Source organism: Enoplosus armatus, chromosome 20 (assembly GCF_043641665.1).
Source record: "Enoplosus armatus isolate fEnoArm2 chromosome 20, fEnoArm2.hap1, whole genome shotgun sequence".
NCBI classification, from domain to species: Eukaryota; Metazoa; Chordata; class Actinopteri; order Centrarchiformes; family Enoplosidae; genus Enoplosus; species Enoplosus armatus.
In genome coordinates, this window is record NC_092199.1 from 12,180,634 (window position 1) to 12,208,267 (window position 27,634).

General features: G+C 40.4%; 3 protein-coding genes across 4 annotated transcripts; all 3 read left to right on the forward strand.

Moving 5' to 3' along the window:
• The first annotated feature begins 52 nt into the window (after positions 1-52).
• tsr3 (TSR3 ribosome maturation factor) lies at positions 53-3,044 on the forward strand. Its single transcript, XM_070927273.1, has 6 exons — positions 53-389; positions 843-1,053; positions 1,212-1,405; positions 1,524-1,691; positions 2,379-2,433; positions 2,731-3,044. Exons 1-6 carry the CDS (start codon positions 269-271, stop codon positions 2,888-2,890), a joined length of 909 nt encoding a protein of 302 aa, XP_070783374.1. The 5' UTR covers positions 53-268; the 3' UTR covers positions 2,891-3,044.
• Positions 3,045-3,415: 371 nt separating this feature from the next.
• On the forward strand, positions 3,416-11,296 carry pdpk1b (3-phosphoinositide dependent protein kinase 1b). Of its 2 annotated transcripts, XM_070926753.1 has the most exons (14): positions 3,416-3,525; positions 5,381-5,671; positions 5,886-5,928; positions 6,041-6,178; positions 6,319-6,463; positions 6,582-6,679; positions 6,821-6,896; positions 7,011-7,079; positions 7,335-7,431; positions 7,599-7,772; positions 7,862-8,079; positions 8,302-8,359; positions 8,691-8,843; positions 8,985-11,296. In XM_070926753.1, exons 1-14 carry the CDS (start codon positions 3,502-3,504, stop codon positions 9,096-9,098), a joined length of 1,698 nt encoding a protein of 565 aa, XP_070782854.1. In that variant the 5' UTR covers positions 3,416-3,501; the 3' UTR covers positions 9,099-11,296. The 2 variants fall into 2 exon arrangements, with proteins under 2 accessions (XP_070782854.1, XP_070782855.1); XM_070926754.1 differs by lacking the exons at positions 6,041-6,178; positions 6,319-6,463; positions 6,582-6,679.
• A 412-nt stretch (positions 11,297-11,708) lies between these two features.
• Positions 11,709-27,229, forward strand: kctd5b (potassium channel tetramerization domain containing 5b). Its single transcript, XM_070927210.1, has 6 exons — positions 11,709-11,949; positions 18,111-18,219; positions 18,576-18,667; positions 18,765-18,860; positions 21,215-21,340; positions 23,980-27,229. The coding sequence occupies exons 1-6, from the start codon at positions 11,728-11,730 to the stop codon at positions 24,007-24,009; spliced, it is 675 nt and encodes a 224-aa protein (XP_070783311.1). The 5' UTR covers positions 11,709-11,727; the 3' UTR covers positions 24,010-27,229.
• Positions 27,230-27,634: the final 405 nt, after the last annotated feature.

Sequence of the window (27,634 nt, forward strand, 5' to 3'; positions counted from 1 at the left end):
GCTGTTTACTTCTTGGACTACGACGTGCTTTCCACGATACAAAGTAGCTAGAACCAACTAAACTGTATTTTACATGATAATAAAAGCAGAGCAGGATAAACAAGGGCTAATACTAGCTTTACTGTGATAATATCTTTGAAAGTGTAAATTGTGTAGGTGTAAATAAAATACGAAACAATTCTGGTGTCAGTGGGATAGCTAGCTAGCTAATGTCAGAGTAAAGCACGTAAACAGAAGCTAACCTAACTAGCTGTCCACCGGTTGCAACATGGGACGAAAGAAACAGGGCAAGTTTGTGCGCCCTGACAACAAGGGCAAAGAAAAAAGGCATAAAAGGAAGGGGAAATCCTTAGAGGCCTTTACAGAGGAAATGCACACTGCTTTTGAAGGTAATACATTGACTGTTAATAATTAAAAAATATATTTCAACTGCCTTATATTTTACATGTGGGCTACAAGACCAAGATTTGACGAAGTACAATAGTTCTCCTGTCTAAAAAGCTAAATTAAGTATTCTAGAAAGGACAAATCTAAAGTAGAAGTACAGGATTTACATGACCTCTGTATTTTAGTATGGGACCATAAGGCCTTAATGTATTAACTTCTTATGGTTATAATTTAAGGGGTGAAATAATGTTGGCTGTTCATGTCCTCTTTGTGCTGAAATGAAATATAATTGCACACCATATCTGTTAACTTTTGCCATAGTAACATATATAGTAAGTAAATAGTAATTAAGTGGTTGTAGGTCGATGTCATTGAGGAAAGTGTAAGTACCTTGCACTTGAGTAAGAGTGTTCACACTCACATTATAATGTACACTTTTCCTCTTTGTTTTTCAGCAACTCTTCACCTGGAGGAGGGAGCAGATGCCCCTCAGGTGAAATTCCCTTGTCCACTTGCCATGTGGGAGTTGGGTCACTGTGATCCCAAACGTTGTACTGGCAGAAAATTGGTACGCAAGGGCTTTGTACGCAACCTGCGCCTCAATCAGAGATTTAACGGACTCATACTGAGTCCAATGGGCACAAAGTATGTGACGCCAGCAGACAGGTGTGTAAAGTTTTCATACAGCACCCATTGAAATCACTGCTAGCCTTCAAAGAATCTGTACATTTATTTTTATTATTATAACACACAATGATGATTCATAAGACAATCCATAAGCTGCCACATAATAGTTTAACAGTTGTGTGGACCTTTATGCACAGAGAGATTGTGGCTCAAAGTGGGTTAGCAGTGATCGACTGTTCCTGGGCCAAACTGGAGGAGACTCCGTTCAGTAAGATGGTCGGAACTCATCCCAGGTTACTGCCGTACCTTGTAGCTGCAAACCCAGTCAACTATGGCAAGCCTTGCAAGTTATCTTGTGTTGAGGCTTTCGCTGCCACATTCTGCATTGTAGGTAAGGCGTAGCTTTAGTTATTCATGAATTACGTACTGTATTGTTTTCCTTGATGCTGCTTTTTCCCATCCTGTTACAAGTTACGGCAACTCTTAACATTCTGTATCTGATTTTGCAGGTTTTCAAGAACTAGCAGTGCTCTTGTTGAGGAAATTCAAGTGGGGGACTGTGTTCCTGGATCTCAATAAAGTTCTGCTGGACCGCTATGCTGCTTGCCAGTCAGAGGAAGAGCTGCTCTCTGTCGAAAAGAATTTTCTTACGTCTAAACCAGAGGAGGAGGAGTTTGGTAAAATGGGGGAGAAATAAACTGGGGTCCCATCCAGTGTTTTTCCCCTAAATATTTGTGTAGCAGAGGTGGTTGGGGTAATTTGGGTTTTAACCCACATCTGTCCTTATTTTAGTGTTGGTTTGGCATCATGTACAACTTGCCGCCCTAAAATAGTTAATATGTATTAAACTTTTTAATGGTGAAAGCTCTCCTTGGTGGAATCATGGGCATTTGAGGGAAACTGGACTAAAATATAATCATTAATAGTATTTCATAGTTGCTTGTAGTTTTTTTCTATAGTGACTCACCACTGCTAAATTGTTACTGGGGAAACACTGGTCTCACACTTCTTTTCGGAATGTGAAAATCATAAAACATTGTTCTTAAGGCTTTTAAGCTTTATGAATTACTTAAAAAACTACTTAAAAAACGAAACTAAAAAAAGAACATTCCTTGCATTGGTTCCTAGACTGATAATCAATAATCAGCTGTAATTGCCATTTTGCTTAACTTCATTTATTTGATTTTTATTTAATTTGATTCTATTTTCTTTGCTGAACAAATCGGAGATGTGGGCAGTGATTCAGATGTCTGGAACCAGGCTAATTGTTTCCAGCATCTCTGGAAAAGTGTCCCATACTCAGAGAAGGATCTCTATGGTTAAAGAAATTCTTAACGAAAGCTAATCATCTATTTTGTTCACAGATCCATTTGACGTTAACTCAGGAGTAGAATGTAGGAATCTCAACAGACGTCAGTGGTAAGCATTTAATATTGCTCATGAGGGCATTAAATGTATAACTTCTATCACAGTGAACCATCAGTTTCTCAATCTTATGCTTATGTTGATAAATGAATTATCAGTACTGATCCAGTACTTTTTGCTGATTTTTCTAGTAGTATGTCACTTTACATAACTTTGCCATAAAATTTGCCATGTAAAGTTGACCTACTTTCAGCTAAAATTCAAAAACCAATAAGCCAATACTGCTGGAAAAAATAATAGTTTGCCAAACTGTCATAGTAATAGTTGTCCAACTGCCATTTCTGTATTTAGTACACCTGAAGATGATGATTCTAGTGAGGATACAGACACCTCAGAGGATAACGAAGATGAAGCAGAAGAAGATGAAAAAACAGAAAGCAAGGATGAGTCAAGAACAGTCTCACATCATCATGAGGAAGAGGAAGAGACTGAACCAAAGTCATCACAATAAAGCATATTTCAACTATAGATTATTTTGCTACAAGGACTGGCAAAAACCTTTTCAACACTCATGACTCATACATAAACTGAAGGCTATTTGGGGTTGTGATTGAATGTTTTTTTGTATGTAAACAGACTAAATAAATCAATATTTGCAACTTTCATTTAATTTATGGTGTATATTGGGATACAGGGTTGTCACAGTTTCAGCTGGATAAAGAGAAGATCAGTAAACGCAAACGTGTGGGCTGTGTTAATTCAGGTTGCTTCTGCACAAAAGTTTCGTTAAAATTGTGTAAAAGACCTGTAGATAAACCTCGCTACAATTCGTTATTAATCAGTCGAAAACAGACTGGCGCAAAGATCGCTTGTAGGCCAAGTTTACTGCGGTATTTGAATATCAACAACTGCTGCCGTTTGACTCAATCCCGATCAGTAAGATGAAGTTCAGTAGGTTGTAAATGTGGCGAGGGGGGCGGACACAGCGGGACTCTCCTCTGCTGTCCTGCGGTAACATTGTTGTGGAACGACGTCACAGCTCGAAAATGAAGGCGCAGAGGCAGCCATTACTGGAGCTTCTCTAATTATTTTATTCCAAATAAATACTCGCGGAAAACTCCCATGGCAAGAGCTACAAGTCAGCTGGTAAGTGTTGCAACTTTAACGTGAATAACAGTTCGAAGCCGGTGCTCAAAATGTACAGTGTGGCGGCTGTTTGACAACAAATAGTTACGTTGGGCCTTCATGTGAAGAGCGGTGCTAGCCGCAAAAGATCGTTTAACGTTACTACTCACTAGCAATGTTAGCTCGCTAATGTTGGCTAACACAACACCTAATGTTTGCTACGTTAACCGGGGTTGTCCAACACCTGGCTTGGTTCATGATTAAAGGTTCGTCGAATTATTTGGTACTGATTTAGCATTTACCAGTGCTTGCTAATAGTTTGATAGGATGTATGACCATTTCCCCTTGGTCAGTAGCGTTATCTGTTGGGTGACGTTAGCTAAACATGTTCGCGCTTTCGAACGATGCTCCTGCTTGCTAACAAGCTAACGTTAGCTTTATTGCGTTCCACTTTTGGTTAGAAGATAGCTTTTTAATGTTAACGTTGTGTAGTTCGACTGTCATCCCATTAACTTTCACATTTTGACATTAATGTCGGCACACTAACTTTGAACATGACTAAGTAACGTTAACATTACGTGAAATTTGCATAAGGTTTTGAAGTTACTTAGGTTATCTGTTACCTGGCTTGCTAACGTTAGCTCATTGACTGGCTGTTAGCGTTAAGTTTATAACTCGCTGTCAGTGATGGCCGGCATTATTTGACAAGGCAGCAGGAGCTAACGTTAGCTTGCTAGCAGGCGTAGTTAGCAAAGAAAGTTCGCACAGGCCTGTTGTTACCAGAGTACTCAGGGTTAGGTTAACGTTAGCTGGTGATTTCTATCAACCAGTACATGGTTGACCAATAGTAGTGGGTCAGTAGATAGTTATACGACCAGTTGGCAACCATACAGTCAAGTCCGGATAAGGCAGCTAAATGGCCACACCTTGGTTTTGAATGAGAAGAAGCTAGGCCAACTGAACTAACTAACGTTAACTGAGTTGTTAGCTGAACAACATCAGCACTGAGTGTTACAGTAGTTCATTAAGTTAAAAATAACCAACTTTGGTACAAGCGCCAAACAGTTTGTTCAAAAGCCCAACCTGTCGCTGTGTGTTATCTTTGAGTTTTCAACAGTCATTTGGTGGGGTTTTCGTCAGTGTGTGCGTTAGCAGCCATGTCAATTTGATCATGTACATACAAATTTGATGAGTTCAGTGCAGTTGTGGTAGTAAGAGCAGTTGTCACATGAAAGCAGTAACTTTGACATAGTTTTTACAACTTAAACACTGGAGGGTGGGACCACCAGACTCAGAAGCAGCTTCTTCAATAGTTGCTGCATGTCGTTATCATTTCTAGACTTTGCTCCTTAAGTGGTCTCATTTGAAATTGTATATTTAAGTTATGATAACCTACCTAGAGTATTATCTGCAGTAAATTTGAGTCTGCAACCTTGGATAGTGGGTCTACTCTGTATGATTCAGATCTTCTTAGCCCTTTGTGTGTTATATACACATTTTCTGAAATAGGTTGGGTAATTGTTTGTTTTGTAGTACAAAGTATTGTTTCCATTGTACAGTCTGCTGGACAATAAGTAAATGTTTGCTATTTATTGCCTATCACTAATGTGAATTACGATGCACTATACCTAAGAAATTGCTAAATCTGTTTGCTCACAGAATGATGGCGAAAATACTTCACAGTTGAAATGACAGTTCAGAGTGTTTAACAGCAAAACATGACCTTTTCTATAAACAAATATTCTTTACACAAATTGATATTGGAAGCAGTTCTCACTGTTAAACCACATGTGGACATCGTTTTTTTTTTTTAACAATTTCTGCAACTGCATCACCCTGCTGACTGATATTCTCAATGTTCCCTCTCCTTTTCTAGTATGATGTTGTGCCCATTCAGCCCAGCGTTGTCATCTGTTCCTGCTCGCATCCATCAATGGTAAGAAACCACCCTGACTCCTGCTCGCCACTTGCTATCCCAGGCGCAAGCAGTAGCCACTGTCCCAGCATGGAGGGCTCAACCTCAGAGGCCCGTGCTGTAGGAGCGTCTGCCAGCAGCCAGGGCTCAGACCTCCGCACACAGCCGGCTGTCCAGGCCCCCCAGCCACGTAAAAAGAAGCCAGAGGACTTCAGATTTGGCAAGATACTGGGTGAAGGCTCCTTCTCGACGGTATGTAACTTGCATTCCACTTTGCTTTTGAATTATACCTGGGCAGATGTTGCTACATGCTAGAATTCTTTTGATTAATGTACTTGGATGAGTCATCCACAGCTCATTTGAGTTGAATTGACAAAACAGGCCCTAAGAGCTGTGAGATTTGCTCCCAAGTCTGACAAGAAAGTAAGATGCCATGTTATGTTTTTTTCTGTTCTTTTATTTTAAGGTTGTCCTGGCAAGAGAGCAAGTAACAGGGAAAGAATATGCAAGTAAGTAATAATGCACCATCTTTTTGGTGAATTACACTTGATTATCAAGATGGAAAAGTTGCTGGGTGTGTTTTTACTATTATGTCCTAAAATATTCTTTTCTGTCCTCCAGTTAAGATTTTAGAGAAGCGCCATATAATGAAGGAGAACAAAGCCCAGTACGTGAAAAGAGAAAGGGATTTGATGTCAAATCTAGATCACCCATTCTTCGTCAAGCTCTACTTCACATTTCAAGATGATGAGAAGTTGTGTATCCTTTTATGTCCAATTTGTCAGACATGTTGTACATTAGTAACTTACTAGTTGTTTTGTGTAAAAGAAAATCTGAAATGGTAATTTTTAACAATTAATTTTCAATAATCACGGTGTTCCTTAACTAGCTTTTCATAGATTTTGGTCTCAGCTATGCTAAGAATGGAGAGCTCCTGAAATACATTCGCAAAATTGGTTCATTTGATGAGACCTGTACTAGGTTCTACTCCGCTGAAATAGTTTGCGCTCTAGAATACTTACACAATAAGGGGATAATACACAGGTAAGACTTTCTGTTTGTTATATCCATAATGACATTTATGTCCTTTTTGCTGTTTCCTTATGTAAAGTGTTAAGTGTTTGTTTTCCCTATAAATTACAGCTTGTTCTGTTCATTTCAGAGATCTGAAACCAGAGAATATTCTTCTGAGTGAAGAGATGCACATCCAGATAACAGACTTTGGGACAGCAAAACAGTTATCATCAGACAGTAAACAAGGTATAACCACAATCCTGATTTTACTTATTCTTCTCAGCATAAAGTGAAACAAGTGTATTAGGCACATAAATTTAGCATTTTATTTTCCTTGAGCAGTATGAAATTATTTATTAATTCATGTCTTTTTACCTCGTTTGGCAGCGAGAGCAAACTCGTTTGTTGGAACAGCACAGTATGTGTCTCCAGAGCTGCTAACAGAGAAATCAGCCTGCAAGAGGTAATGAGGATTGGTCATCATGTAACTGATTGTTGTTCTCATTTTATGTTTGTCAGATAATAGTGGCATCACATCTGTAAGTTTATTTCTCTGTTTTCCTTCTTATTTTTTTAGCTCTGACCTCTGGGCCTTGGGATGTATTATCTATCAGCTGGTGGCTGGTTTACCACCGTTCAGAGCTGGGTAAGTATTAAGGGGACGTTGTTGTCACAGCTCAGTCAATCCTCATTAATTCATGCTCCAATAATGGCTGATATGTAATCGTGTTGTATTGCTATTTTTCCTATTAACGTTTTACTGGTTATTTCAAGTGCAACAGATGCTAGGCATGAGAATAACCTTGCCCCCGTAGTATTAATCTTGCTAACAACATTTCACTCGTGGTACACCCTAACGGTCTCTTTTTGTTCTTTTGCTCTTGTGTTTCATATGGTGTAGAAATGAGTACCTAATATTCCAGAAGATAATAAAGCTGGAGTATGAATTCCCAGAGAAATTCTTCCCCAAAGCCAAGGATCTTGTCAAACAGCTTTTGGTAGGTCCTGAAGTACCATGATTCATATATGTAAGATACAATTAAATGTCACTGATCTGTGGGGACATTAATGTGGTATATTAGTTGTCTGTGCTGGTGTTGGTTATTTACAGGGCAGTGCTTTTCTACTGAATGAAAACACATATCTGTTTCTGTTTTTCCCTCAGTCACTGGACCCTTCCAAGCGGATTGGGTGTGAAGAGATGGGAGGGTACGACCCTTTGAAGCAGCACCCCTTCTTCGACACCATCTCCTGGAGTGATCTACATGTACAGACACCCCCCAAGCTCACCCCCTACCTGCCAGCCATGTCTGAGGATGATGAGGACTGCTATGGAAACGTAAGATATTTTATTACGGCCCAGGTCTCCGAACAAACACAGCCAAACATCACTATACCATTTCTCACCTGTCTCATTTCCAATCTCAGTACGATGACCTCCTGAGCCAGTTCAGCAACATGCAGGTGGCCCAGTCCAGCTCATCACACTCCCTGTCGCCACATGAATCCACCCCCCCGCAGAGGTCCAGCAGCAACATTGAGCAGTACATCCATGACCTGGACAATAACTCATTTGAGCTGGATTTGCAGTTTACTGAAGAAGAGAAGCAGCTTTTGCTGGAAAAACAGACCACTGGAAACCCCTGGTAAACCCCTCCACAGTTTCAACCTGTTAATCTTTGTGTGTATTAGAGTGCTGTTCATTGTTTTATTTAAATCTGATCTAAATCAAAGTCTCACTCATGTTGTAGAAATGTAGAACAAAGTTAAACTAAGTATTTGTTTGTCTGTCAATACATATATTTGTTGAGGAAAAAATTAATGAAAGGGAGGGGGTGCCAGTAATCTGCTGTTGCTTATTTACACAGGCACCAGTTTGTGGAGAATAACCTGATCCTGAAAATGGGCCCAGTGGATAAACGAAAGGTGTGTGAGTTCTAGCCCATATATTTGAGATTTGTATATTATTCATATGTATTGTATTGTTTTTTATTTTAGCCCTTTTTAAGTTAAACTTTCTTCTAGGTTAAGAATCTTCTGCCAGCTAGACTATACATTATCTGTGTTTTGTAAGTAGAATGTGATGTAGTTGAAGTTGGCTCAGCATGAATGAAGTCACTTCCCATGGTATTGCGCCGACTGCTAGCATATAGGAAGTAAAGGGGAATTCCCTGCAGTGGTGAGGAAAGTGTCATTGGCCTCACAGCCCCCTCTGTTGGTGAACTAACGTCTCGAGACGTGTGGCATTCCATTGCAGGGTCTGTTTGCTCGACGGAGACAGCTGCTCCTCACTGAAGGACCACACCTGTACTACGTGGATCCTGTCAACAAGGTCCTGAAAGGGGAGATTCCTTGGTCCCTAGAGCTACGCCCTGAGGCCAAGAACTTCAAAACCTTCTTTGTTCACACGGTACACAACTATTTATTTCTGATGTCTGTTCAGCATATTTTCCTCCAGCAGCATGTTGATACTTGCCTACTGTTTAGAATCTTGTCTCATATGTGGTTTTCTCTTTTTAATATATGTATTTATTTTCTGTGATGTTTGCAGCCTAACCGAACATACTATTTGATGGACCCCAGCGGAAATGCTGACAGATGGTGCAAGAAGATCCAGGAAGTGTGGAGAAAGATCTATCAAAGGCACCAAAACCCTGGCCTATAGGAGCACAGTTCCTCCTGCGGCCACTCCTCTTTAGCTCTGAGGCCAATCACTGAGCAGAGTAACACCCTCTTTAGTGCCCTTCATCACCGCAATGTAAACAAACTCTTAGAGACGCTGGCATCTAGACCTTGTTTGTTTTCCTGAGTAGAACGATGGGGAAAAATACAACTTTGGATTCAGGGTTGCTTTGCTTGTTCTTTGTGCTCTCTGTGAGGCTTCTATTGCATTTTTCCATGTATGGATGATAAGACTGCCACCATGCACATCTGCTTTTTGTACATTCTGCAGGGGGGAAGAGAAGGGCAAGCTTGTCCTGTAGAGTGACACAAGCTTGGGTACCGCTAGGACTATCTCAAATGCAAGGACTGGTTTCCTGCTTCAATGATACCATAACACAAAATCTAGCTTTTGTGAACCAGAGCCTATCCTGATATCTTAATTAAACCATATCCTATTCCTACATCGTACGTGCAAGCTGTAGTCAGGCCCCACTTCTATTGCATATACTCCATAGTTGTAACAGATACTGTAAGCTGATTCAGTCTCACACGTTTACCAAACTCAAATCCTATATATATTTTTGTCAGAGCCCAAATGTTCCCACGGTATTTGAGTTGTTTTTGTAGTCTCTTGGTACTTGCTTATTGCAGTCCAGTTAAGGTGTAACAAAGCAGAGTGCCGGTCTGCAGTGAGACATGGGTCTGAATCAGTCTCTGTATAAGTGTGAGCCTTCCATTGCCGTTACTGAGGACGTATTGCTAACAGGGGGCGGGTAAACATGCCACTAGCTTGTACTTCCTAATCATAACTTGCTTATCTTTCCTGCATGGCCAGTTTTGTAGCTCAGCCTTGTCCGCTTCTCTCTCCTAGGGCACTGGAGATATAGTTTATTCAAGTTTAAAGGTGGGTATTTTTGACTGCATTGGCAACCATAGCGAATATTATTGGATGATTTGGCTGTTCTGTACCATTCACTGGCTATTTCTTTGTGGTGTGAATTCTTCAATTTCTTTTTCGGTGGGATAGTCGGCTCATCTTCAGTACGTCCTATTGAAAACAAAATCTTATGTGCTGACCACCCCATGCTGAACAGAAAACCTTCATCAACAGAGATACATACACATACTATCATTCTCCGAAGCAATCACAGTAAAGCTGTTGTCCCTGGACAAGATGGCAGAACTGCCTCATCGGGCTCACTGGCCCGTCTTTTTTTTTTTTTTTTCTTCTGACGTTTGGCCCAATAGAAATTAAAGCAATTGATTTAACTTGTGCTCTTGTTTTAGCAATATGTATTATCATAATGCTTTTAATTTTTGACATATTACCTTAAGGTCCTTTCCAAAGGTCCTCTTCCTTCAGCTGAGTCTGTGTGTGTGCAGTGTGTGACTGGAGTATAGGTGAATAGGACCCTCTGGCCCTGGGGCCCGGGGCTCGATGTGGTTGGATGTCAGTTAAAGGATATCTATCTGATCCAAATAACCGATGAAATTGCTGTATCTGTCTATAAAGTTGAGGAAGCACTAGAGAAGTGTTTTCCTCTAGTTAGAAAAATTGTTTGAATCAAGTCGATGGCAGTCGGTTACATTGTGTATGGAATACTCTACCTGGCTTGTAACTGACTAGAACTGTGATGTACAGATGATGTATTATTAAAATCTGAAGCAAGTAATGCAATGATATTAGGATACAGTTTTTGTATTTTTATTCTTGTATAAGGTTATTTGATGGCTATTGTTTAGCCTCTAGTTCATTCTGTGTTATTTAAATTCTAATATATGAATCATATTTGGATTGAAGTCATGTTCAGGGGCCATGTTGTGTATGTATTGAGATGTAAAGCCTTTGAATGTGAATAATTATTGTAAACTATAATATTTTACAGCTTTTTTCTTACTATATCATACATTTTCTATTTGCTCAGTGATTTAATCATATTCTGATAATTTAATGAATCTGTTCATTCTCTCTCTGATTATTTGTGCGCTAGGTCAGTAGATGTTGAATGATGAATTTTCCACTTAATGCTTGGTAGTCCAGTAATTAAAGCATGTAGGGATTTAGGCATACAAATAAAGCCATGTGTCCTGTCTTCTGTTAACAACCACAGTCATGACACAGTGAAAGCAGCAGCGTTCAGTGGCGATGGCATCTCACATTTTGCAGCATGTAAATAAAGTACCGGCCCATTATCAGTGTTTTTGTGTCCTGAACGTTACTTTTATGCAAACATCACAGGAGAAAACCTAAAGCTGGTTGGTGGTGAATGCTTGAAAAACAAACTGTCTATACAACAATTACGAACTACTGCACACAAAAATAGAAATGAGATGTTTGTCTGCCTAGCTCTAAAGATGTTACATTTTCATGCGCTATGATATTTCCAGGCTCTCGGTATCAAGAGATCATTGCTCCATATTGAAGCGTCAGTAGATCGAGCTGGGGAGGACCTCTTTTCTCTGGAATAATTTATGCAAGTGCCTGTCAGTGCTTCTGGAGTGTGTTAGTAGGAGTGGCTGAGGCGCTGGCAGCCTGCTTTGCATGAGTCGTGCACTCCAAGTTAGTGGCTGCAGCTTAGATATTTCCTGTCAGCCGCACAGACAGAGTCGAGGCGAGGGTGAGGAGAGGGATGGCAGAGAACAGCTCCGAGACGAGCAGCTCCGTTCACCGGAGATGTTTGGCCCATTCTCTGGCGGAGAGAAACATTTCATCCGCTGTCGGGGCATCAAAATGGATTCGACTTAACGTCGGGGGAACGTATTTTTTAACAACGAGACAGACGCTGTGTCGAGATCCAAAATCATTTCTGTATAGACTGAGCCAAGCTGACCCCGAGCTCGACTCCGACAAGGTAAATGCTAAGCTAGACGAGCTAACGTTAGTTAGCACTGTAGTTAGGAGCGCAGTTGGTTAACTCTATTTTATTGGCCACTTATTCAGCTTATATTGACTTACTGCATTGTTAAGGAGTTAGGATGGCTGATGACTGCACTTACCAGCGTGATTAATCATATCCCCATCATTGTGAAAATCAGTGTTTATTCATACTTGAGTGCTAACTCGAATGTTTGTGGCTAGCTAGCATTAGCCCGCTAAGCTAGCTAGATTCCGACAGTCACCACATGACATACGATCTTGCTGCTAGCTTGTGTGTGTACGTTAGCTGGTTCGTTATGTGTCTTCAACAAGATAAGTTGCCAGGTCTTGCGGTTACCTAAATGTGTTGGCTCTTAAAATTAGTGTAGGGTTTTAACAGTTTCTAAAGGGTCTCCAGTGATGATATCAAGTCGACACAGTAGTTGGAAACTTTCCCCATCTGAGGCCGTTGCATTGCGTTGCACTCATCGAGGTGTCAAATAGTGACAGTAACCTAAGTTTTTTTCTAATCTGGACAGTGTTGACAAAAACGACATATTCGACTTTGAACCTCGTTGTTATAGTGTAACCCAGTTTTGACAGTTTGTAATGTAATATTTAATTAAAACTTTGGGTGGGTTATTTCACCCATTTTTTGCAGTCAAATAAGTGCAGACAATTGCATTAGTTAGCTATGACTTTCATTTGCATATTACATTACATAAATTGTAACATAAACCGTTTAAATGATATCATGTGGGTTTGCTGTTGATACACAATCCATCTATAGCTCTTTTGTGGCACATCTAATGATTGTAATGTCTGCAAGCTTTGGTGCTATAATTAATTTACCAAATGATCTACACATAGAAGACTTTATTGCAAGATCAATTTGTGTTTTTTCCCCTCCCTCTCTTGAGGTTAGTCTGTTACTTGGCTGTGTTTGCTCTGCAGTAATCAGCCTCCGTGCTGGTGGTGAGGCTCCCATAATGAGTACATAAGTCATTGCCAAGTGGGGTGAGGTGCTGCTGACAACTGAGAGCTGAGGATGAAGTCACTCCTCTCCCTGAATGGCCTCAATGCTCCAGTTGCAGGCTTCTCTCTGTTTGTCCATCTGGCAGTTTTAACAGCAGCGTGTGTGCTTTAAGGCCCCCAGCACTGTCAAACACAATGTATTAGTGTCTGTATACATAGTGTAATGTGCTCTGCTTTTCACCGCTCATCTTACTGCCCCATTATTCATTGTTTTCATCTACTTGCACATTTTAATCTTCACCCCTGCCCCCTTTATACTAAGCCGAGACCATGGCTCATCTCGTATTTTCATGCAAATATCTTAATCTCTGAATAATCAGCTTGCTTTTTTGTCAGTTTATCCTCCCATGAGCAACGGATCAGTCCATCTCAATCCCTTGTCTTAAGTGTGTATCAGACTCTCAAGCCATTACCGTACCTCTCTCCTGCAGGCAGTCTGGTTTACTCCCAGTAAAGGAGATATATAGATATCATTTCTCTTGCCATGGTGTTTCAAGCTATATAAGTTAATATGATTTCATCTTATCTGCAACTGAGCAAAGAAGGCCACTTTTTTTTTTTGCATCACACAACACTGCATGTGAATAGGAAGCCCAGCAGAGTAACAGATCAGTGAAGTGCTCTGTTTTTGGACGAATGCAGTATTGTGTTTCCCAGCCAAGGAAATGAGTGGTTCACTTCTCAGTCACGCAGGCTGACGTGCTTCAGCAGGACTCTTAAGGAGAACTGCATTATTCATGTTGTTGACTGGAGCCTGTTTTGCACATTGGGGTAGATCAGGGAGAAAGTGGAGGAAGTGCTGTGACGTGCACAGTCATAACAGCAGATAGTTTTGTATTTATAAGTATTCTTTTTACATAGTTTATCCCAGAATTGGCATGCAACTTATTGCTGTTATGTTAGAGTGATATTTCTGTTACTGGTTTTGTTAGGCTTAAGTGACTAATTCATACTACAAGATCATAATCAGGTATTGCTCTCAGAATTTTCAGTTGTCCAATCAATGAGCTGAGAGATGCACATCAATGGGCATCCGTCCCTTTGGCAGACTCCTGCTCTCCAACTACTCAGCTCAGGACCACTCAAGTACAGACCCAGCTTTCCAGCTTTGAGAGCTGCATCAATTTTTCAGGCACTCCCATCACAAAGGATTCTTGTTCCTTCAACATCTTATTCTTTTCATATTCATATCCATTTGCTGCCCAAAGAAGTTCTCTCTGCGGCATCTGTGAGAAAAATATGGCCGCATTTAATGCCGGATTCAGGTTTTATGTCATGCCTGAGCACACTGTGGGAGGCAACGTAAATATTTAACGGTGATATCTCGGTCTCCTCCTGCTCCGTCTTCTCACAGTAAGTGCTCAACAGGACACTGCAGAGTGCTATTGGCAAATCAGGTGTGACTCAAGGCTGATCTCATTGGCTTTATCAGTCCAAAGCAACTTTATTCAGAAAAGCCAGGCTACAGCCTACATATGATCATAGCCGTGTGTGTTGCAGTAAATCAAAATGTTCATCAGCAAGACCAATCGTTTCCCTTCCATCTCCTTTTCTATTCCGATACACATTTCCCATTCTGCCAAGAGAGAACTCCAGGTTGCAGTAATTTCCCAGCTTGCCAGCTTAGCCGTGGAGCTACTTAACTCCCTCTCATCATGACAGCAAAGCTTTTAGGGGACTTTTAAAAGGAGCTGTTCATTTACTGCCTGAAGCACTCCTCTGTCATAAATTGTTCTGCAAAACGCACTCATGGTGTTGCCTTGCACAGTTAAAAACATGATAGAAAGGTGAGAAGTTCCTCCCAGCCTTGGCGAAAGGCCAAACTAGCATTCAAGCGACAGTGTTAAATATCTTGAAATATGAGATAGTTTTGCATAATATATCCTTGATGTGTGGATTATTTAAAAGATGGAAGGCCTATTTTACTTTGCCATTACTGCTTGTACTCCAGAGGGACTCCTGGCCCCGCTCTATAAGGATCAGACTTCCACTTGGCTAAGTAGCTGTAGTCATGTGATTCAGAAGATCTACTGCAACATCTTTTAAGTACTGTTTCTGCAGTGGGCTTGTACTCCGGCTCGGCTGCAGTGAAGGCCGAGCAGCATTCCGTTTTTTTTTTCTTTTGCTAATTACTGGCAACCATCTGGTGCATTATTTAAAAGTCTATATTAAATTTAGCAGTGCATATCAACACACCTGTCTGGAATTGGTGAATGGTCGCATGCAAAGTTTTTACCCCATTTTACACCCATTGTTGTACTCTGAAACAAACATGCAGCGACTTGTTAGTTCTGTTGACTTAAGGATTGACTTTCAGTGTTTAACGTGTCTGCAGAAAGCCTCATTGGACATCATGCGCTTGAAGGGTGGGTCACCATGGTATTTCCTGTGGGAGGATATGTATTGTGTGTAGGAGACGAATGATAAGGTGAAGCCCACCCTTCTAATTAGTTTCTGTTTACCTTCATTTTAACTGTCTTCAAATTGAATCCAGCCTGCTTTGACTTGGTTCTTGTTGGTGTGTGTACTGAAGGCTTTGCAGTTTGAATATTTTTGCAAGGCCAAACCACAAAACACCACGTAGCATGCCTGACCTACACTGAACTGACCTATTTCTGGTGGTTATTGTAGGCGGTGTTGACACTTGTCAGTGTATTTGTTGATATCATCTGGTCTCTTTGGTTAAAGTGGTTGGCCTCCCATGTAGGTCTCACATTTTTATTTCATTACTAAACATATATAAGGTATAAATAAAGATTCAGTGTGTGACAAGGTAATGTGTCGAAGCTTTTTCTGTCAAGGAACCCTGTGTCCTGTTACTCTTCACAAACGTATTATTCATAGATAAGCTAGTTTTTTTTCCCTCATCATGATCATAGTATTACACAGAGATGCTTAAGCTTTCTAATTCAATACATTTCTTCCAATATTCCTGCCTGTCTACAGTACATCCTAGCAGCCCTCCTCCTCTTGTCCCCACCCCTCTTGTTTGTTGCCCAGCGCTCCCCAGCCTGGGCCCCCAGAGACACACAGCCTTTTGTTTTTAATTAAAAACACTGTCCCCTTTGTGTACATTGGCCTATATCAGAGCCCCCATAATCATCTTTCTCTGAACTGGGTCACTGTCACCCCAAGTCCCCCATAGATGCATGTGCACCCAGAGGACCAGCAACAGGCTCGTCAGCACAACAGTTCAGGAAGTGTCCAGTACACACGTGGTAGCTTTGAGTGTTTGATCAGTGGGAGTTTTTTGAGGCGGTATACAGTAGTTTATTTGTATAGCGCAATTGGCCTTTGTCACAGCAGACATTTTGACTTGTCATAGTAGGATGAGCACAGGTGTTGCTAATAACATTATTATTCAAGTTTCCCAGTGAGCCAGCATGCCCGATACCTGGAACCCTGAAAACAAAGCATCTAAATGGAATTCAGTTTAATTAGTCAACTGTGCTTTTCCTACTGTACCATGTCAAAATGTCTCCAGAGAAAAAGGCCTTCTAAGTTGTCCCATAGCACTTTACAGGCCCACACCAAAATGTAGAGTGAAACTAAAGTTGAATAGACCACTTAGACATCTCGATGTGTCAAACTCGGGTGGAAGCAGTGATATTGGTAATTGCTGGAATGGATCGTTAATGTTTTAACATGTGACATAGTGCCTTGTCACAGAATGTTTGTAATACCTATTTTATCTCCATGATGGAAGAGGACAGTAGTTGCTGTATAGTGTTTTGCCATCTTTAACACATAATTTTTTAAATAAAATGATTACAGAGAAGAATAAATAAAGCTTAACCTTCTATGTTAAAATCAACCATTATGTACAGGTTGGTTTGAATGTGGTGAGTCGTGCAGCTTTGGCCTCGTCTGTTTCCTCCATGCAGGCCCACCTGTGCTTGTGCTTAAACTTCAGTGACTATGGAAATGTAAGGAACTGACACGGGGCAATGAGACCAGAATAGAGCTCCATTGGGCTCCAGTGGGATATTTTTGCTTTGGAAAGGAGGTCAGCCTGCCAAGAGGGTTCAGAGATTCATTACAAAAGAAAATGCACAGGGACCTTTTCTTATTATTGGAAAAATTAATGGGTTTTGAGTTGAATCCATCTCTGGACTTAGTGTAGACTTGGCTAAGTTTGAGTTCTGTCATGGCCTGGAGTGTGTGACAATATTGCTGTGTTCTTCGGTAAATAACGACAAAGTCGCACCAACCAGCAATGCTGCTGATTTGTCACAATTGCGCCTAAAGCCATGCACCTGACTGATGCAAAGTCAAAATTTGCTTATGGCCTCTCCTCCATGCCAAATGTTTTCCTAAATGTCATGCACATTTGACGTGTCATGTCGTATTAAACAACTTTTAGTAGTTAACTGGTGTCGGCTGCAGTAGTTAAACAGCTGTTCAAACTGACTTTTATATTATGTGTTATGCCAGCTATGTAACAGACCAGACTAGGCTAATTGTCGGTTGTAAGTCAAGGTGCTTTCTCCTGGTCCCCTTGGTGGATTCAGCCTTCTGTTCCAAATCTTTTTTTTCTGTTCCGCTCTAATTGTTTTAGCTTCCTCTTCCCCCACGAGACGAAGACGGCCTAATCACAGTACTTACAGAAATAGGGGAATACCCAGCGGTTGTGAAGGAATCGGGATCAAATCCAAGGCCATTGGGAATAGTGGAGTGATATCCCAAAGATGTTGCATGTGTGTGGCTCTGTGTTGCGCATGTCCTCTCAACCCCTGTGGAGATTATCAGCACAGGAGCTGACCTCGTAATTCTCATCCCCGGAGTTTTATTCACTGATGCACAGTGTTATTTCTCTTCACAGATTATGTTTCGGTTGAGGTATACGCCTGCTCATTGATTGTCTCCACAATATAGAAATACAATTTTTCATTTTACCCAGAGTAAGATGAGAAGATTTTAAATCACTTTCATCTCTGTGCATACAGTGCATTCCCTGTACTAGATGCATGGGATTAAAATTGATAAGAGTGTTATCAAAATGTGGGTTTGACCAGAAACAAGCATATTTCCTAAATGTTGGACTGTTACTTCAAATTGAAAACAGTATAATAATACAGTGTTGTTCTATGAATCTCATCCTCCTCCTCCTCCGTTTTTCAGGATGAAACTGGTGCCTATCTCATAGACCGAGACCCCACATACTTTGGGCCAGTGCTTAACTACTTGAGGCATGGCAAACTGGTGCTCAACAGGGATCTGGCAGAGGAAGGTAACGTCTCTGTGGGAGATGAGTTCAAAATCAAAATACAGTCGCCTGTAGCGCAATAAACGCTTTAACAGACTTGTGAATATTTATTTTCAATATTTCTCTTCATTATTGTTGATTGTTTGCTTTAATATCTGAACAACAGCGATGGCAATTATTGCAAAGAAACAAGGAAATCCGTCTGCTTACATGTCCATCTCAGTTTTAACAGGACACGTGCAATACAAATAATTTGATTGGTCAAAGAAGTACAGATTTTAACGCATTGCACTTTAGCATGTAGATGCTATTATTAGTAGTTAATAGTAACTGGATAAGTCTTCCTTAAAAGCTTCATTGTTTATTTTTCACCGCTTTAGGTGTGCTAGAAGAAGCCGAATTCTACAACATCACATCATTAATAAAGCTCATCAAGGACAAGATCAGGGAACGCGACTGCAAAACATCACAGGTATGTGAAGTTTAGATCCTGTTCTATTGATATTGTGAGCGCTTGTTATTTCTCCTTTTCCATCCCATTTCTCTCATGCGTTCGTCCTTCCTCTCAGGTCCCGGTGAAGCATGTGTACCGGGTGCTGCAGTGCCAGGAGGAGGAGCTGACACAGATGGTGTCCACCATGTCTGACGGCTGGAAGTTTGAGCAGGTAAATCTCTTCCCTGCAGGGTCACGGCAGCGATCCTCCTTTCATGTGCTTCACCCACCCCGCTATGCTCACATTGACCCAGAAAGTCCACAAATCCTCAATCTTGGAAATGGCTAAAAAGCCAGACAGCAAATCACATCTTTCTCAATGTCCGCATACGTGATCCGGGCATCCCTTCTGTGCTCTGATTGGTTGTTGCAGCTTGTCAGTATAGGTTACGGGCGGGCCCACCAGTCAGAGTTTCTGCTGATTGTGTCAAGGGAGGTGAAGGGAGAGGAGTCTGCTTTGCCAAACAACAGCGGAGAGGTGTGTCTAACAAATTTCTGTCCACGGGCTGGTCACTGCATGGTCCCCATGTTGTCCATAAACACCCCGTTGGCCATTGTTTGTCCCAAGTAGACACATAGCTGTTGGTCATTCCTTGAGTTTATTCTTTTCAGTGTTCATTTGTACTGCTTGCTCACCAGTGAGGCTAAGAGGACATGACACATTCTTTTCTTGTCTGTGTGTAATTTTATTATTTCATCCACACTGCATTCACAGTTTGTAAGCTTGTCAACAGCCTTCTGTATTTTTTCTTTTTTTGCTTTGATGTAGCCACTTGGCTGTTTGGGGGGCTGTGCTGTAATATAGTGCTGGTTGTTTTGGGGTGAAACCTTTTTTTTTTCTTGACAGCAGGTAATTGAAATAGATTCAAACATTAAGAGAGACTAGTTGAATAGATTACATGAGAGTTTGTGTTCAGCTGGAACTGCCAAAGGCAAATTTTTCTAATGAGAAACCACACATTCGGGAGTGGGGGAGTGTGTATTACGTGTGAATGAGTCTCTCTGAGACGAGGGATCGCTGGATCTCCCATTAGAGCTGAAATCTCTCTAATCTCCTTACACAGGTCAGATGGGAAACTCCTAGAAACACTCCTTATGCAAAGTCGAAAGCTTTGTCGTCATCCCAGGAGAGTTTTTTGGGGGAGATGAGCTTTAATGACCTAGTGCCTTCTCTAAGACTGCGTACACACAGACAAGTTGTCGAAGTGCATTTCACGCTGAAAGTCTTAGGATTTGGTGCGTGTTGAGTCTTTGGCAGGGTGACAAGTGGAATCCACGGTAGCTAGTTGAGGTTTTTTGGTCTTTTTATTTGCTGCGTTGATGCCTAATGTAAGAGAGAATGCTTAACAACAACAAGTCTCCGGCAGCGGTGGCTAATGAGGCGATGCAAGTCTGAACATGTACACCTGTGTACAGACGATATACATGTAGCCTGCAGTGTAAACACACTTCACATTCAGCAGTTAAAAGCGGTTATTCAGGAACAGGAATCGCTCTGTTTATTTTTTTCTCATGTTTTTCAAGGTGTGCATGCAGTTAGTTTATAAAGATCTTACGGATGTCGTCCCTTTTTTATTTGTCCCCTTTTGTTCTTTGTGTCTTTTTATTCAAACTGACGTGACTGGGAACAGGAGCATTAGAAGATCGCCATGATTATTGTAAAATGTGTATTTAAAGATGACGTGTGGGATTTTCTCATGCCAATTCTTTTCCTGACTGACACATTCAATACTGGAACGAAGCCTTGCAACTAAAGCAAGACAAGATGAAGTAGCCATATAAAGCTGGTAGAATGCAGCGCATAGTATCTAGAACTGAGTATTGATCTTAATTAATATGGCAGCACTGGAGAAAATCCTACACATCTCAATTCTAACTGTTCAAGTCAAACCCTCCGTTCCCCATTGATTTTTCAACCAGCATGTTTGCTTCCTGTTGTCGACTCCCTTCACACTGTACTCGGAAACTATCTGCTAATTATCTTTTTCTGCCTTTGTGCCATTTCTTTCATTATCATTGTTATTTTTGTGAACCACACATTTTATTTCTGTGTAATTACTTTGATAACTCAGTTTTCTTTTTGTCCTTTTGATCTACATGAATGCTTTATTTTGGATTTCAATGCTGGCTTGTCTGCAGGTTAAAACTGACACATTTCAATGTAGCCTTAAAAATCTGAAACTTCTAACGTCTGTCTTCTCTTGGTGTATTCATTTATTAAGATGGGTGCCCTGTTGGCCTTGTGGTCTCAGTGTAACATGTGCAACTATGACATTCTGATGAACTGTTTTTAGCTATGTCTAATTACTGAAACTCATGCCATTTATAATATATTGGGAAGCCTTAAATTTTAAGTTGCAGGAACCTGTAGACTCTCTGTGCTCCTTGATTGGTTGTCAACCTCTTTTACATTACTTTAATGTCTCCCTGCCTCTGTTGTCCCACCATGAGTAACCCAGTTTTTGCCTCTGCTTCATCAGTCTAACGCTAATTCTTCCTCTGTGCTCTGCTCTCGTGTCTCTCTAGCTGGTCAGCATAGGCTCCTCTTACAACTACGGAAACGAAGACCAAGCCGAGTTCCTGTGTGTAGTCTCCAAGGAGCTGCACAATCAATCATACGGGACAAACAGTGAGCCCAGTGAGAAGGCTAAGGTAAGCGCGTGTGTGTGTGTGTGTGTGTGGAGAGAGGCCGGTTGAAAATCCATCCACAGCAAACATCTGTGAATGATGGCCTGTGCTGGATGTTTTAAATGCATCGCATTTATGAACATGCCACCACGGGACTGAAAGCACCTCTGGTTTATTGATGAGAAGCCTCTATGAAGGAGAGCATTGTGAATATTCAGGCCCTCAGTTAAAAACAGCCCGTCTGTATAACCGCAAGCCATCAGAGGAACAGAAGATAAAATGTGTAAATGAAAGGCATTAATTTTGACATTTTCTATCAGAACTAACCCAGCTTTTAGTGTTATGCCGTGTGAGATTTGACCTGCAATAAAACTCGATGTAATCCGTGCTCGGGGCATTAAGAGAGCACAGGTCTGTAGATTAGTGGTGCTATTGGCGATGTCTGTCATTTTCTCAAGGGCTTTGGGAGCGAAGCAGGAGGCACGCCCTGAGGAATTCAAACTCCCATCAGCTTGTCCCTGTGGGGGCCGCGCTCCTTAAAGGCAACGACACATGAAGAAGCACCGCGTTTAAATTTATATTCATGCTGCTGTGTATTTTGATAGGAAGATTATCTTTCAAGCAAAGGTAGAAAGAGAGCAGAGACTTTGTTGTGTTTGTTTCCAGGGGCATCATATCCAAACTGGGTCCTTGAGCATGACTAATTTCAGTATGGTGCAAAAAAAATCTAAAATTATCTTTCCTTTTTGTAGTTAGCTATTTATTTGTGATGAATGGCATAATCTGGAATCAGTTGTGACAAGAGAATTGAGGGTGGTAGAAAGGTGCCCTTGGATAACATTTGTACTTTCTTGTGTTTTGCACCTTCCATAATGATACTAAATGTAGTTGTTTCTGTGAATCCCCTCTGAACATAATCCATTAGTTCTGTTTTTCTCCTCGTTCTCCTCTCCAACGTTTTACACCTCCCCATTCATTTACGTTATTTTACGCCATGCCTTTCTTGTCTCCTTCTGTGCCGTCTGCATGCTGCATGATGCTCAGAGCGAGGACGAAGAGACGGATTATGAAATGAATGACTCTGATTAGGGTTGAGCACTCATGACTCACTGGTGAGCGCTCAAGTGCTCGTAGTCCCTCCACTGCTCCTCCCTAGTTTGTCCCTCTCTGCCTTCCCCATGCCTCCTTGATGCAGTTTACACTACTGAAATGTTTTTCCTGTTTGTTTTCAAAGACAGTTTGAACTGATAACACTCAAATACCAAAGCTAGATCAAAAGCCAGGTGGTTCCTGCTGAGACTGGTCGAGTACTTCTTTGCAGGTGAAGCTCTTTGAAACCAGATGGGAAGAGCTCCATTTGTTTCAGTAGTGTAAATAAGACCCTTGTAATTATTGTCATGCTCACAGCCTTGGTTAATGGAGGGTGCGCTGAATCATCAGCTGCTGCAGTTTGACTCATTGTCCCTCATTCAATGACATTGAAGGGGGGGGGGGGGGTACTATGCTCCCTTTGTCCATTTCATTGTCAAAAGTAGTAGTAGTTGAAGTGTTGTTTGGACAGCACTGATGTGTTTTTTAAAGTCACATTTTTAATCTATCAGGGTGTCTCCGTGCGTTTAAAAATGACAAAGCGGCCTAATGAGGAAAGACCTAATGATTGGATTGCTACAGTTAAAGGTTGGGATGTCAAACTATCTTTTTTTATATTATTATGATTTGTGGCCAAATAATCATAATCAGTTTCAGCTCCAATTGGGTAGGATATTATAGCTAACGTCTTTTATTAATCTCAGAGGGCTGGGCAACACAACGAAAATACACACAGCGCCCAAAAGGGCTACTGAATATATGTAATACATAATTTTTCTGTATGAAGAATCACTAAGGGGTCAATTTCATTTTTTGCTGCTGCAGTAAATGTGACAATTTGTCTAATGACATGGAATCTATGTGGGCCAACCCTCTGAACCTTTCAGAAAGGCGCTGGTGTCGCTCTTTTTTTCAGGCAACCAATCATATATTAGATGGGGCGGGACTCGTCACCCTGGTAACCAAGGAAATGGAGGAGAGGCTTGTTCTGGCCATGTCTGTCTATCTTCAACTATAACTCATAACAGAGACAGAAAAGCCCATTTGTGGAAGCAGATCGTCCGGACTTGAGTGTCGTGCTTTTATCGGCGTAAGCTTGTTGTTAGCTGTGTAGTCAACCCTCTGTTAACGTAGCGTTAAGATGTTGTCATAGAAACAAAACCCTTCCACAGTGTTTTTTTTTTTTTTTTTTTGTCACCACACAAGCACTTCATCCCAGCGCTTTTCTGCCCGAGAAAAACGCTACGTGGACACAAGCCCTCAGGGTGCTGTGGTTAGTTTCAGCAGCATGTCTTCCACCACCAAGGTTGATCCCACATGACGAGCTTTTCTGCTTCATGAGCTCACTAAGAATTGGCTCTAGAATTGGCTAGAACAACGCTTTATTTTCCTCACTTGTGCAAACATTTCCCTTTTTGTCTGCACCCCATTCAGAGAAGAGAATAATGCACTGTGGCAGTATAAAAACATACTAAAGTGACTACTGAAATACAGGAGACTGTACAGAGTCGGGTACTAAATGACTGTGGTACGATGTGTTTTTGTTCATTATATCATTCTTTTGGTCTCTGCAGATTCTTCAGGAAAGAGGTTCCCGGATGTGAAGAGGACTCAGTATTATGAGCTCCAGGTGTTATGATGCAAACATATCATCTTTGTGGAAGAACGTTTGGCACAATGGAGATTTAAAGAGGGGGGGTGTGTGCATTTATTTTGTGTTTTCCCTCCGTTTTCGTTTTTATTTCTTGATGTAAATAAGTCTGTTTACTGACAATTTGTGCCTGTACATTTAAACTGGACCTTTTTTTTTTTTTATTAATTAGCGGCAAGTTTTTTTTTCTCTAATTGAAAATGAGGAATTGCAATCTACATGTGTTTTATGCTATAAAATATGGCCGACATCATATATGGCCAATGATTCACTCAGGGTCATCTATTGAGTTCATTCTTATATCCTACAACTCAAGGGGTCTGGTAAGGGATCAGTATGGTCTTTATAACTCTGAAGTATCAAACTCAAAATCATTGTTTAGAGATGTTAAGAAGGGAATTGTACATTTATTTAGCGCATGTTGAAGAGTCCGGCTATTAAATGTGAAATTCACCAAAAACAAATTGATAAAATATTTCTCCAAAGAATTCAAACAGTTGAGACTGAGATTTGTGATCATGAGGGTCCCAGCTATACAACACGCATTTTAAGATGCGTTTGAAACATTTGACTTTACTAGAAAAACATTTTCAGTAACTATTCACTGTCAAAGGACAAACTTTGTGAACAAAAATGTCAGTGATTTGATACTGTAAAGGGGCATTAGGTAATTTATCAGGGCTTTTATTGGTGATGAGGAAGTGACCTGTAATGAACAGAATATTATATGAAAGTCCCATTTTCACATAGACTAACTAAGCTAACTTTAGAGATACAGCAGAAATATCTGCCTAATATGGCAACATACTTCTTTATTGTTCGCTTTCTTGGCTTGTGAAGTAAACGCGTTGCTAGTGTAGCTGCTTGTGGCACCATGTACTCTATCTTGCAACCTTAGTAACCCAATTACCCACAGATATGGCCATTGTATGCTGTGGGATTAAGTAATTATTATATTTTCAGGAAGTCCACTTACCAGTTTTATAAGGATGAAACTTAAGTATTGGATGCACCTATAACCACGAATGTTCCTTCACAATGTTGTTTCACAGTAGGACTTCTGCTGCTTTAGTCGTGTAAAGTGCAAGTTTATATCAAATTTAATCTGTCAGACATTTTTCTTAACTTCTAATTTAGTTTGAGACCTCCTCATGTTCATAAGTCTAAAATTAACTGCCAAAATAGTCAAAGGTGTTTTGAAATGTGAATTCTGTTTTACAGTGAGATTTTTTTAAACATCGGTGTCCTCCAACGATGACCTGTTTCCTGTCAGGAAAAACATCCTCGGGACAGTGGCGTCTTGATTTTTTCCCCCCACTGACTTCTGAGTTTTCATTTTTAAGTAGTTTATTTTGTATGTTTTGAGGGAAAAGCTTGTTTGATTAAGATCTTTTTTTGAGGGGAAGTATTTGTGGTGTGGCAGGTTTGGGGACTGGAGCAGTTTGAAGGCAGTTGGTGAAGGACTTTCTGTTTATATCCAGAGGATTTTGTTTTGATGTAAATAATCCAAAATTCAATATTAATATTTAACTCTTAAAACAAACTGCACGTTTTGTACACTGTATAGAAAACACAACTTTGAATGGAAGTTGTTTATACTGGATCTTTAAAAATGAGAAAATCTTGACAATGTTGACTTCTGTTTTGCATTGTTTGTACAGGAGATTTCTGAGTTAGGATTGAAACAGCTGATGCTGAATATGGTGTCTTTCACTGAGAACATGCCTGGAACATGTTTTGATAACCAATAACAAAGCTATACTTGGCTGGCTATGAAGTTGACTGTTACATTTAAAACAAATGTATTTTTTCCTGCATTGTGATAGATTCTTCTAAGCATTTTGAATTGTGTAGATTTCGTACACAGCATTACAAGCACTACAGTGGGGAAATGACACTGTGCACATTGCTTACAAGCCTGTAATGTTGTTGATGTAAATACCGCATTTTAGAACACTTTTTTTTACAGAAAGTTGTTTTCAGGTTTGATGTGTGGTTTTGGATAGGTTGGATATTTCATTCACAAGTAATCATTTAGTGTTGCCTTTTTTCCCAATGACCAAAATCCAATGTCTTATGTGTATCGTACACATTAATCTTAGTGTCAGGGATGAGTAAGCTTTTCTTAATGCTGGCACACTTTGTACATATAGACTCGTTAACGACACACAAACCTCCATTTACTCACATGTACACGTATACACTTGACTAAAACAATTTTTATATTGTTGGGGAAACCAGTATGGATGCATGTTTTTTTGATATAGATATACACATACACATATATACACAAACACACACACACAAGGGCTTTTAAAGTGCAAAGTTTGACATCTGCAAAGAGGTTCAATCAAAGTAGACTGGATTTCCTGCCAGAGCTAGGCTATGTTTACATTTGCTATAGTATTCTGAAGCCTTCCAATTATGTACTGTCTTGCACTCCCTCACACACGTTAGTGTTTGTCTGACTTGTGTGACTGCACCAATGGCAACTAGCACTCCCCACTCCACATGAACTGATACTCTCACAAACCGTGCTGACTGATGAGATATTCCATCCATTTCTGACAGCCTATGCTTGAGCGTTGCAGACAATCTTGCTTTGAGATGCTCCCTTTTTAAATAGGATGAGACTTTCCTGTGTTGGCTCAGAGCAAAGGTTCATTTGGGTCTTCTTTCGAGGCTTTTTTTTTTCTCTGCGATGAGATTTAAAGTGTTTTTGTGTTTTGATTTGCTTGGTTCAGTTGTAACTATACTCTGGTTTGAGGTGTTTAACCCCTCTACTTTAGCAGCTACATTACCTTTTTAATGCCCTTCACAAACAGGTTTTCTGGTTGAGCATTTGGCATTGATAATCATTTCATGTGATGGACAAACTTATCAAATCTGTAGCCTAATACTTAAGTGCCCAGTTTGTTTTGCATTCAAGTCATAAGCCACAGACCACTGTAATGCATGATTGAAGATGATCACACTTGTAATCAGAGGGAATGAATGTGTCATTTTTCCTCAATCTAGCATATACATCGATGAATAAGGTTCTCATATCACTACATAGATCACTTCTATATGATCTTATGCAATGTTAAAAATATACAAACTAAGTATGAGGTTAAGGGGATAGATCTATATGGTCTTGCATAAGGTAAACTCAATAAAAATGTTATCATTCATGTGTGTGTGTGTACTTTTTTTTCTGTGTTTATTCTGTGGTTCTGCCAAAGTATAAATACTTAATTAAAATGTCTTAGTGTTGTTTTTATACACAATAGTACACATACGATTAGCTTTTTCATAATGAGCAGTAATCTTAAAAGACATGTACATCACACACCGAAGCGTCCTTAGACCTGTAGCGACTATTGAAATACATGGACAAGTCATTACAACTATTCTAGTTTTTGATAAATAGCGACCTCTTGTGTCACTTCATCAAAACACGTTGCTATGGTATAGTTGCCTGGAAAATTGCCTGTTTAAATGTAGACGATCTTTTTTGTTTTTTTTTTCGTTTTTTTACACGGGAGAATAAAATGGTGTTCGAAAACATGTATTTTACAGCCAAAACACTCAAGGTA

Coding starts and splice junctions, on each gene's coding strand:
- tsr3 (XM_070927273.1), top strand. CDS start 269: ATGGGACGAAAGAAACAGGGCAAGTTTGTGCGCCCTGACAACAAGGGC. Junction 390..842: donor AATGCACACTGCTTTTGAAG/GTAATACATTGA, acceptor TTTGTTTTTCAG/CAACTCTTCACCTGGAGGAG. Junction 1,406..1,523: donor TGCCACATTCTGCATTGTAG/GTAAGGCGTAGC, acceptor CTGATTTTGCAG/GTTTTCAAGAACTAGCAGTG.
- kctd5b (XM_070927210.1), top strand. CDS start 11,728: ATGGCAGAGAACAGCTCCGAGACGAGCAGCTCCGTTCACCGGAGATGT. Junction 11,950..18,110: donor CCGAGCTCGACTCCGACAAG/GTAAATGCTAAG, acceptor TCCGTTTTTCAG/GATGAAACTGGTGCCTATCT. Junction 18,668..18,764: donor GCGACTGCAAAACATCACAG/GTATGTGAAGTT, acceptor CCTTCCTCTCAG/GTCCCGGTGAAGCATGTGTA.
- pdpk1b (XM_070926753.1), top strand. CDS start 3,502: ATGGCAAGAGCTACAAGTCAGCTG. Junction 6,680..6,820: donor ATCATCAGACAGTAAACAAG/GTATAACCACAA, acceptor CTCGTTTGGCAG/CGAGAGCAAACTCGTTTGTT. Junction 7,432..7,598: donor ATCTTGTCAAACAGCTTTTG/GTAGGTCCTGAA, acceptor TTTTTCCCTCAG/TCACTGGACCCTTCCAAGCG.